The sequence below is a fragment of the Ailuropoda melanoleuca genome, chromosome 4 (assembly GCF_002007445.2).
Source record: "Ailuropoda melanoleuca isolate Jingjing chromosome 4, ASM200744v2, whole genome shotgun sequence".
Classification (NCBI taxonomy): Eukaryota; Metazoa; Chordata; class Mammalia; order Carnivora; family Ursidae; genus Ailuropoda; species Ailuropoda melanoleuca.
The window spans coordinates 72989691-73000982 of NC_048221.1; the positions used below are offsets into that span (position 1 = coordinate 72989691).

The window sequence follows — 11292 nt, forward strand, 5'->3', positions numbered from 1 at the left end:
CCGCCCGCCGCCGACAGGGCCCCCGCTACCGCCGGGGCCCCGGCCGCCTCCCGCGCCCCCTCTGCCCCCGCCCGCGTGTGCGCCCCAGCCGGGACGCCGCCCCCGGCCGGGTCTCCACTTCTCGGCCGCACCTCCCATGACAGCGCCCGCGCGAAGATGGCTGCGAAGGGCGCGCACGGCGCCCACCTGAAGATGGAGAGCGAGCTGGAGCGCTGCCGCGCCGAGGGCCACTGGGACCGCATGCCCGAGCTGGTCCGGCAGCTGCAGACGCTGGTTGTGCCCGGAGGCGGAGGCAACCGGCGAACCAGCCCGAGCGCCGTGTTCACCTCTCTGAACACCGGTGAGTGAAGGAAGGGGCTGGCTCCCGAGCACCCGGCGCGCAAAACGCGCCGCCTCCTCCAGGAAGCGGGCCCCGACTGCCCCCGGGCCGGCGACGGCCGCCTTCGGTATTACCCTTCCTGTAGTGCTGGTTTTAGGAGCAACCAAGGTAATTAGGAAGGTTCTTATGCCCCAGGAGGAAAACCACATGAAGGTTTGGGCGCTTTGGGGGAGAGAGAGAAACTGCCCTTGCTCCCTGCCCTTTGGGATCATGTGGGGCAACTCCGTCTACTGTGAAATGGTGGTATCGTCACGATCAGCTCAGGGCAAGGGCTGGACTCTTGCGCCGCCCCTCCAGCCTGCGCCCGGTCCCAAACTCCACCAGGTGAAGGCTGCCTTTCCTTGCTCCCCTCCTTTCCCCAGTTGACAACGGTGCTCTGTCCCCAGCACACAGGGTTGCGTTGGCGAGCGCCAGGGTGGGGTGGTGAAGTGGGAAAGAGGCCTGGTAAGCCTCAGTTTCCTCATCTGTGGTCGGACTCAGGACCCATCTAGCCCTGGCATTCGGTGGCTTTGGCAGTAGGGCTGGTTTGGCCGGGCTGGGCTCTTGGGCTGGGGCGGGAAAGCACCCTGATGTGGCAGTCGGGGGAACACCCCGCCCCAGGCTCCAGCCTCAAATCCTGTTCCTGGTGCTCTCAGCTCAGCCTGGAGAGCCCTCCCCAAGCCGTCTCTGTGCCCCACCACTTTAGAGCCTTGTGGAAGGAGGCAAGAGTCAATGAACGCAGATATGAAGGGGTTTAAAGGCTGCCCTGCCTGTGGAATAATAGTAGTAGTAGTAGTAGTAGTAGTAGTCATAGCTTATACTTACCCAGCACTCACTGTGTGCCAGGCACTGTCCTACTAAGCACTCTGGTCAGTTAATTCCTCCCAGCAGCCCCATGAAGCCGGCACTCGTTTGCCCCACTTGCAGATAATGGAAGCAGAGGCCCTGAGAAGTTCAATAACTTGATCATCCAGTCAGTAAGTGGTAGAATCAGGATTTGAATGCAGGCTTCTGAGTATATGCTTTTAACCACTGGCACTGTTACCTCTTAACGATGTGCAGCACAAAATCCCAGCCTGAGGAGTTGCCAAAAAGGATGGGGGGGGCAGAGAGGTGACCAGAGGGCAATCATGTGGCAGGTTGTGGAGCTCAGAGGAAGAGGAGTTTTTGAGAAGCAGCAGAATGTGTACTGGCCTCAGGCTGGTATTGGGAAGGTCAAAGTGTATTGCCCAATGAGGGGGAAGGATAGAAGGACACTGAGGGGGCTAGGTGACAGAGACAGATGGACAGTCGGGTTGAGGCTTTGAGCTCGGTCTGAGCATGGCAGTGAGGGAGAGTGACCAGAGCAGAAAGCGGGTGAGCCCTCCTCTTCCAGGGCAGAATAGAGAAATTGCAGGTGCTCCTCTGTCCCCCGTGTGGGGGGATGTAGTGGGGTGGGAATGGAAAGGGACCCACAAAAAGAGCCCTGGGGCCTGGGTGAGTTATGGGAATCTGAGTAAGGTTGGCCCCATAGAGAAACATGCTGGGCCAAGACAGGAGCCTGACCTCCTCAAGTTCATATGGGTCTGTATTTCCTAAACTGCTTTTTAGGCGTCTCGAGGAAATTACATAGTTAATTGGTATCCCAAGAAGAAAGAGCTTAGGGAGCCCAAAAAGTAAAGAAACTGGACCTAAATAGATTCAGGGGTGTTAAACAAAAAAATTTTTTTGACTACAGGACTTTTCAGAGCCTTTATTTTTATTTATTTTTAAGATTTTATTTATTTATCTGAGAGAGAGAGGGTGAACAAGAGAGAGCACAAGTGGGAGAAGGGGCAGAGGGAGAGGGAGAAGCAGACTCCCTGCCGAGCAGGGAACCTGAGGTGGGGCTCGATCCCAGGTCCCTGGAATCACAACCCAAACTGAAGGCAGGTGCTTAACCAGCTGAGCCACCCAGGCGCCTCTTCAGAGCCTTTAATATGTTCAGATGCCTATGATGTACAAGCCAAGGTTGGAGTATAAATAGCATATTTCTCAAACTTGCCTTGACCATATTCTATGAAGCAGTATTGGGAAACACTGATATGGCATAGTTTATAAATGATATGCTATGCTTATAAAGTGCTTTCCCTATTTTTTTTTTAAATTTTTATAACAACCTTGTGGGGAGAGCAGGAGTAGTTGTCTCCATTTTAGACATTGGGACACCAAGGCCCAAAGAGGTCACATAATGTGTATGTGACAGAGCCTGTATGCAAGGCTTAGTCCTGCCACCAAGTCTCCCTACTAGTGAAGGTGGGAGCGGGGCACAAGACCCCTGGCTTGGCTTCACTGTGGGGACTGCCTGGCACAAACAGGGAGACTGAGGGGGGCAGTGGGTTCTCTTCTGCCCACTTTTGGGCTTGGTTGTACAGATGATTTTTCTCCCACTGTTAAATCTGGATACGCTATCCCAACACACACACGGGCACACACACAGACGCACAGGAGAAAGGAAAACAAATGACTCCCAAACCTATATGTGTAGAGCATTTTCTTGGATTGTCTGCTATTTTGATTCTCTCCTCAGGGTTCCTTGATCACTCCAGGGACTGAGGGCCTGTTTTTCTGGAGCAGTAGAGTGCTGACCCCCTTCAGCCCAGGAGGGACGTTCTTTTTGTACCACTTGGTCTATTAGACTCTTTTAAAGTCAGTGACCAGAAGCTTCAACAGTTACATATATGGGGAGAAGCGAGGGAACGTATTGAGGGAGGAGCCAAACCCCACTTGAACCCCATTTTACAAACTGAGGCCCTGAGCCCTGCTGTATCTGCAGGATTTCCTACAGAAACGAAAAACCACGCCCAGACCATCTATTTCAGTCCAGGGGGCAGAAGGGGAGGACCCACTGGGGGGGTTCCTCTTTGGAGTCTGGTGGGAATGAAGGGTCAGGAGATGCTCAGGCAGAGGGGCCCCTCCCCACTCTAATCTGGGGAGGCTGCTCCCCACCACCTGCCTGGGGGGAAGGTGGTTGCCACTGTTCTTACATTTTCTTTCAAACACATCCGGTTTAGATTTGGTCAGGATGGAGCAGGGGAACCCCAGAGTGTGGCTGGCTGTGATGGGAGTTGGTTCATGTAAAAACAAAGAACTCATCCAAGTGGTTAAAGAAAAAGAAATGAATCTTATGAAGAATTTCCAAAACCTCAGAAAAGCAGGACAGTGACTCCCATGTATCCATTAACCAGCGTCAGTGATTATGAACTCAAGAATGATCTTGTTTGAGCTACACCCCAACCTGCCCGCCCCCCGCACTGAATACTGTAGTAAATACTTAATAAGAACTCTTTTTTTCTTTCAGTTGTGAAGAGATTTATTTACAGTGGTGTATAAGCACATACGTAAAGAAGTGGCAACCATCAGAAGCCAGTGTAAAAAAAAAAAGTCATTTTTCTTAATTAAGATCAGAGGTCTGTTACAGTAAAGGAATTCTAAAGAGAAATTAGGATATCAGTAAGTCAGAATGTGATGGACAAGATAGGATGATGGTTTAGATAGTGGGTTGAACTTTCTTTTTCTCTCCTTTTTTTTTTTTTTTTTTTGCAGTTTTCTATTTGTACGTAATCAATTGTATGATCCTTTCTTTTTGGACCAAGTAAGAGCTCTTTTGAAAAAACAAAACCACTGTACCATTATCACACAGACCCTCCCTCCAAATCTAATGATTTAATTTTACAGTTCATTTCCTGCAATTGGGATCCTACACATTGCATTTGCGTAGTAGTTGGGGTGTCTCTTTTCTCCCCCAGTATTTTTTTTTATTAGGATTTCAAACATTCAGCAAAATTAAGCTGTCCTGACTTTATCACGTGTCTGCCCCTCTATCTATCCATTCATCTAGAGTCTCTTACTCTGCAGCCACTCCCATCTATTTTTTTTTCTTTTTCTTTTTTTTTTTTTACTAAATGATTTTTTTTTTTTTCCTGAACTGGAGATTGTTCTGAGCGTTTCTTCAGTTGGAGTTAGAAGGGGTGTGTTTGAGGCAGGTGGCCTCTCACTAGTTTTGGCCTCTTCCTCCTCTCACTGTGGTTAGAAGTTCCCAGCCCTGTGCGGTCCTGTGTGGTAAGCAGCTGCAGAGACCACTGTGTCCCCATTTGACTTCGTGGGGAAGGGCGTACCTGGCTGGACCCAGGTTTCTGACTGCGGATTGGTAGGCTGTGGAGAGGGGGCACCACCCTGCAAATGTGGTTTCTGGGGAAGGGGCAGGTATCTTTGAAGTGGGTCCCTGTGACCTGGCACTCTGAGAGCAGCTGGGAAGCTAGCTGCCAGAGGCGTTCAAAACCAGGTGGGTGGGGAGTCTGAGGGACCATTCAGCAGGGACCTCCTCTGGGCCTCTGCCCAGGGCAGGGGGCTGGGCTGGGCTTCCCGGATCCACAGTTAGGCTCCCAGAATCTGTTTCACTGTCAGGAAGGTCTTCCTCATGCCTCTGGGAGGGGAGAAGCTGGAACACTTTACCCAAATTGGGATAGGGAGTAGGTTTCAGACAGATGATAAAAAGCCATGTTTTACCTTCTGAGAAGGAAGAATGCGAAAGCCTCGAATCCACCTGGATTCTTATTGAACTTTTAATCCTAACATTTTCTTTGGTCTCATAGATTGGCCAGTTGGGAATGGTGGGATGGCCAGAATAAGGGGAAGGAAGGCAGAATGGAGAGGCAAGAGATGTGGGCAAGGATGAAAACAAAGTCAGTTCAGTTCCCAACACCTACTGAATGTCTACTAAACCAAACACAGACCCAAACACAGCCGCAAAAAGGCTTGAGAAGGACCGGAAGTGTTAGTTGGCAGAACAGTCTGAAACTCGTGGGTATGTGACAGTAGGAACAATTCTTATCCCTGCTCTTGGAATTGCTATTAGAAGTCCTATTACTTGGAATTACTATTACCTTTGATCGTACTGTTTACAGCCCTTAGGCTTCTTTATTTCTACACTACCCAAAGCTCTATTCGGCATGGGATGCAGGGGAAACAGCTTGTGTCGTGGAATGTGGTATTATGTTGTTGTTGTGGGCTGGGACCATAGCAATATTGCCTATCTTTATTATCGTCTATAAAATGGGAGTAATATCTACCTTTTAGGGCCGTGCAGCTTAAAGGATACTGTGTAATGAAGTACTCGGCACTCAGGGGGCCCTCAGCAAATCTTGACCCCTCTTTTGCCATAAAAGGGACTCTTAGGGTTCAGGGCAGTGCTTCTCAAGCCATCCGTGGTGAGGGATTACTTTCATGTTTTGGTTTGTTTTTTAATTCCCGATGTGTTGTGCTCTGATACTTTCATAAGATACACAAACCGCTGCCTCTCGTTTTTTTTCATTTTCGAGTCAACAGATTCAAAATTATTTTGTCACATTATTATCAATGTCCCTGAACGTGCACTCTGAACTGAACTCGTCTCCTCCGTGGGATTGGGTGCCAGACCCGGACCCACCCCAGTCGGCCTACCGCACTTTGAGCAGCACATGCTCAGAGGACACGCCTATTCTGTTGAGGAGAGGTGTGTCCCCTGGGGAGTATTTCCAGATTCTGGGTTGCTGGGAAGGCAGCTGGTTTCTCTGGGCATGAAAGGAACGACAGAGCCAGCTCCTGCTGTGGGGAGCTCAGGCAGGTAGTTGGCTGGCGGAGGCAGGGCCTGGTGAGTGAGGAACCAGCCCAGGAGGGACTATGAAGGGAGGGCCTCAGTTCCCTCAGAAGGAGCAGCTTCCTAGCTCGACCTCTGGTTGAGCAGGTGCAAACCAGGTTGGAGAGGAGAACCGCTCGCCCTGCAGCCCACAGCTCCGGAGCGCTGCTCTGGCTCCCCACTGCTCAGCAGCCCAGCCCTCCTCCTAGCTGACAGTGGGAAATGGAGAAGATTGCTTTTCACTCTTGAGTTGACTTACGTTTTATTTTTGACTAGATAATATATTCACATGGCTCAACCTTCCAAAGGGACCAAAAAGTAAAGAGTGAAAAGCCACCTTCCCTGTAAGCCAGAAAGACCATAGGATATGTATGTATCCTGTCACATGTTTACACATAAACACACGTTTGTGGCCACTGTGTGCACTCTGCTTTCCTGCTGATTTGTCTTGTAATTCATTCTTTTAACAGCAGAGACAGAGCTGCTCGTTTCTTGCTATGGCAGCGTGGGGTCCCTTCTTATGGAAGTACTGTGCTTTATTTAATCAGCCTCCAGTTGATGGACATAAAAGTTGTCTCTAATTTTCTGCTATTCTGACTAACGCTGCTGGAGCGACCTTCTGTATCAGTCGTTTTACACACGTGTCAAGCCCTCTATAGCAGTGGGATGGCAGAGTCGACAGGGTGCACAAAAGAATTTTGATATACGTCATCAAATCGCCCTTTCTGGAGATCCCACCAACTTCTCCACCAGCATTGGATGATGGCTTGGACAAAGTACTTTTTTGGCCATTTCCTCCCAATGTTAATTTTCAAAATCACGAGGGAGACAGCAAAGGTTCACTAACAAGCTGTGGCGTCCTCAGAGGGCAAACCTCCAGGGACTCTTTCTTCTCTGGGATCTGGGCTTTCAGGCTCTTCTCTTCGGGGAATCTCCTCTCTGGGGAGAGACTCTTCAGAGGCCCGCAATTGGGGATCCATGGCTTTGAGTCATGAGCAAAGCTGCAGTGGTCCTGGGAGTCAGGAGTGAGTGGCATTCCTGGGTGGGTCTAAGAATGCCATCCTGGCAAGTGGAAAGAGCGTTGTGAAGGCTGGGGACCAGGCCGACCTTCCTGGAGGCATTTTGGGTTGGCATGTGACTCCCTGAGCCTCTTGGCTTCCTCACCCAGGCGTGGAGAGGATTCACTTGGTAGCTGTTTGTTGGGCGCTTCTGTTGAGTGGTGGGCCTGGTCCTCACCCTGTTTGCAGGAGACGGGCAGCGAACCGGTCACACTGAGCACAGCCACCCCACTGGGGTTGTGAAACCACACTTGACCTCAGAGCCTACGCACTGAGCCCTGGGGATCCCACCCATGCCCCGGTCGCCTCTGCTGTAGGTAGCAGGAATGTGGTGGTCACAAGCCTGGAGTTTTCAGTGCTGTGTGGGGAGGTGGCAAATAGAACCAAACGGTACAGATTCCCCTGCCAGGCGGTGAGGTCTGGAGATAGGCTGACATAGGTGAGAAAACTCCAGAAAGTGCCAGGACTAGACATGTCCAAGGATTTGCCCTGCTACACTGCTAGTACGTCTGCTTCCCACCTTAACTCTTTGCTTTCGTTGCTAGGTTATCCCTGGTTATGTTAAAATACCGTAAAAATGGAGAAAACCGACTACGGTTACATGGAAATTAGGAGCTCATGAAAATGCATTAAGCCGCCTCCTATATTTTTCCTCTTGGGTTGTTTTGTGGGGGGATTTCCTTCTTGGTCTAAGAACTTATTACCCACAATGGGGCATGGGTGTGACTTTGTCCCTCATTTTAAATTCTGAAATTCTGGGAATTTGTCCCAAGTCTTGGAAACTTTGCCTCCCCAGCCACTAAACTACAGAAAATAAACCCAAAGGGGCAATTTGTACGGTGAGCATGATAGAATGCCTGTGTTTTTTCCCTCAAGGCTGTTTAACTTTATGAAAACTGGGTCTTTATTTTTTTTCTCAGATTGGGGCTGCTCTGGGGCAGGGGCTGGGGTGGCGGGGTGGCTGGGTGGCTACAGGGACATGGGCTGGTTTCAGGTGATGTACCATGTTGAGGGGATCCCTGCCCTGTTTTTCAGATGACTTTGGGAAATTGCTCCTGGCCGAGGCCCTCCTGGAGCAGTGTTTGAAGGAGAACCATGCCAAGATAAAAGACTCCCTCCCTTTGCCCGAGAAGAATGAGCCGAAGATGAATGAAGCCAGAAACCATCTGAGTAGTATCCTTAACCACGGGAGGCTGTCTGTGAGTTGACGGCGCCCTCCTCTCCTCTCTCTCCTGCCTCCCATCTGCTGTCAGGCAGGGTCCCTGGGTCATCTGGCCATGTGAGCAGCAAGTCTCCCTTAGGGGTTGGCTTTGCGCTGTTCAGTACGGTAGCCATCAGCCGCATGTGGTTCTCAAGCACTTGAAATGGAGCCTGTCCAACCTGAGATGGGCTGTAAGTGTAAAGCATACGCTGGAATCCAAAGACTTCGCACAAAATGAAGAATGTTAAAGATGATTAATTCTTTATATTGGTTATGCATTCACATGATAATATTTTGGATAGACTGGGTTAAATAATATGTCTTATTAACATTAATCTATTTTGGCCTTTTTTATTGTATTTTTAAGGAATATTTCCTTTATTTCTTTAAAGATTCTATTTATTAGAGAGAGAGAGAGAGCATGAGCTGAGGGGAGGGCAGAGGCAGAGGCAGAGGAAGAAGTAAACTCCGTGTTAAGCAGGGAGCCCAACGTGGGGCTCGATCCCAGAACCCTGAGCTCACGAGCTGAGCTGAAGGCAAACGTTTGACCAACTGAGCCACCCAGGTGCCCTATTTTTGCCTTTTTTAATGTGACTAGAAAATTTTACTAGAAAAATTTAAATTATACGTGTGGTTTAAGTTATAGTTCTATGTGCCTGGTCCTTTGGGCTCTTTGGGGGTGCCAGTGAAATAAGACCTCAGTGAGCCTGTGATCTAGTTGGAAATGGGCCTACATGTGAAGTTGGTTAGCAACAAAAGAGCTCAATAACAGGGCAAGCCAGTTTAAGTCTGTGTGTATTTATTGAGCACCTACTGTATAAAAGGCACAGAGGGGAGGTATAGAGAGAAGTATAGTCAGTTCTCTCCAGACCTTTGCTGCTTCAGGCATGGTCCACCCACCTGCACTATGGGTGTCGCCTGGGGAATGCAAAATCTGGATTAGAATCTTCGTGTTAGCAAGCTCTCCCTGTGATTCCTGTGCACATTAAAGATTGATCTGGATTACAGTGTATCCCGAGCAATGACAGGGATATGGGTGTGTCATTAGAGACCCAGAGAGGACGTGATTTTATCAAGAGATGTTCCAAAGCAATAGATGTACTGACTTCAGCATTTATGGTGGGGTGCCTGGGTGGCTCAGTCAGTTAAGCATCTCCCTTCAGCTCAGGTCATGATCCCAGGGTCCTAGGATTGAGTCCTGCGTTGGGCTCCTTGCTCAGTGGGGACCCTGCTTCTCCCGCTGCCTCTGCCTGCCACACCCCCTGCTTGTGCTCTCCCTCTCTCTCTCTCTGTCTCTCTGACAAGTAAATAAATAAAATATTTAAAGGAAAAAGAAAAAGCATTTATGGTGACGGAGTTCACAAGGCATTGTACTCTGAGGGCGCTAAAGAGGAATCCAGCATGGACCCTGCCCTCAGGGAGGTTGCAGGTTTACTGGGCAAGTAAGTCCTCCTGACAAATTATCCTAGGTGGACTGTGACACATGCCACAGAAGTAGTGTACATGAGGAGGCAAGTTCAAGGGGAATACTGCCTGGGGTGAGGTGGGGAGTCAACCCAGGGTGATGGTAGTACTAGAATTGGACTCTTTGCCGGGGGTGGGGGTGGCTAGACCTTGAAGGTGGGGAGAGGTGTTGACATATAGAGATAGGATACGGCATTCCAAGAAGGAAGCAGTGTATCATTTAACGGTTCCTCTTATAAGAGTTTCATTTAAGTACGTCAGTCAGCAGAAGTGAAAGGGAATGGTGAGAAATTAGGTTATAGAGGTACTTTGGGGACAATGAGCGGGGGTTGAAATACCAGGCCAAGAAGTGTGGGGCTTTTTCTGTGGGGGAAGTGTCCTGGGAGTTTAAGGATATTGCTTTTGAACTCCTCGACAGGGATTACCGTAGCTCTGGGAGGTTTTGTATTGAATTAAATAAAGCTGTTTGTCCTGGAGAGCGGCCCCTGACCCCTTGGGCCCTACAGTTCCTCATCTGCCGATCAAAAGGGCTGGACTTGATTAGTGGGTCCCAAGCCTTTTCCCCCCAAAACCCCTTTTAATTTTGTTTCTTCTCCAGACTCCATTAACTATTTAAAAATTGTTTTTTTTACAGTAAAATGACTCAGGCTTATTGTTAACACATCATTAAATAAATGAGCAGTTTGAATAATAAATAAAACTTCTTGTTTGCCATCCCCCTGGTGACCTCCTTCCCCAGAGTTGAGCGCTGGTCACCATTTGGTGTGTGTCCCACACACCTTTCTCTGTGTTAACAAACACACACACATATCAGGCTTGCTTTCTTACTAGAGTCATAGGATCCATATTTGACAAGAACTTTCACTTGGAGCTTTCCCCCATGCCAATACTTCATTCTTTGTGTTGGCTGAATAGCATTCACATATATTATCAGGAAAACCATTTGCACATCAAATCACATTTCTGAAGAACAAATTTTACTGTGCTTTAATAATCAAGGACATACACGGGCACCAATAACACTCAGATAGTCACGGTTATCCAGGCCAAGCCCAAAAACTTGATGTTGATTAGGGACAATGAAATATTAAAAGTAGTTTGTGGGATTCTTTGTCTTGCCCCGAAGGCCATGGTGTGGCTGGGGGACTGTCTCTTCTGGCAGCAGATGAAGCGCCAGCCGGAGTGTGGGGTATCCTCAGTAGCTCTGATGAGATAGGGGGAGAGGTGGTCCTGAGGCCCATCCTCAGGGCGGTTTGGAACTTCCTCCTGTGATCTCTAAGATCCCGTCTAGCTCAGTTCTAACTTTTTTTTTTTTTTTAAGATTTTATTTATTTATTTGACAGAGAGAGAGACAGCCAACGAGAGAGGGAACACAAGCAGGGGGGTGGGAGAGGAAGAAGCAGGCTCCCAGTGGAGCAGGGAGCCCGATGCGGGGCTCGATTCCAGGACCCCGGGATCACGCCCTGGGCCGAAGGCAGACGCTTAATGACTGAGCCACCCAGGCGCCCCTCAATTCCAACTTTTGCTGTAACTTCAGCTGTGTTCCCCGCCCCCCCCCACCGCTCCCCTGCCCCCC

The 11292-nt window shown here is 49.4% G+C and overlaps 1 protein-coding gene and 1 long non-coding RNA gene across 3 annotated transcripts in view; one reads left to right on the plus strand and one right to left on the minus strand.

Moving 5' to 3' along the window:
• LOC105234403 overlaps nucleotides 1–325 on the minus strand; it is a 6839-nt gene extending 6514 nt beyond the window's left edge. For both annotated transcript variants that reach the window (XR_004624879.1, XR_004624878.1), the window contains exon 1: nucleotides 187–325. This is a non-coding gene — a long non-coding RNA (uncharacterized LOC105234403). The remainder of the gene's footprint in view (nucleotides 1–186) is intronic.
• Nucleotides 7–8410, plus strand: LOC117801960 (tetratricopeptide repeat protein 7A-like). The gene is made up of 2 exons (XM_034659088.1): nucleotides 7–340; nucleotides 8087–8410. The coding sequence occupies exons 1-2, from the start codon at nucleotides 157–159 to the stop codon at nucleotides 8257–8259; spliced, it is 357 nt and encodes a 118-aa protein (XP_034514979.1). The 5' UTR covers nucleotides 7–156; the 3' UTR covers nucleotides 8260–8410.
• The last annotated feature ends 2882 nt before the right edge of the window (nucleotides 8411–11292 follow it).

Bases quoted from the DNA above. Each gene is read 5' to 3' on its own strand.
- LOC117801960 (XM_034659088.1), top strand. From the start codon at position 157: ATGGCTGCGAAGGGCGCGCACGGCGCCCACCTGAAGATGGAGAGCGAG. The intron at 341-8,086 runs GTGAGTGAAGGA...CCTGTTTTTCAG, and splicing joins GTTCACCTCTCTGAACACCG to ATGACTTTGGGAAATTGCTC.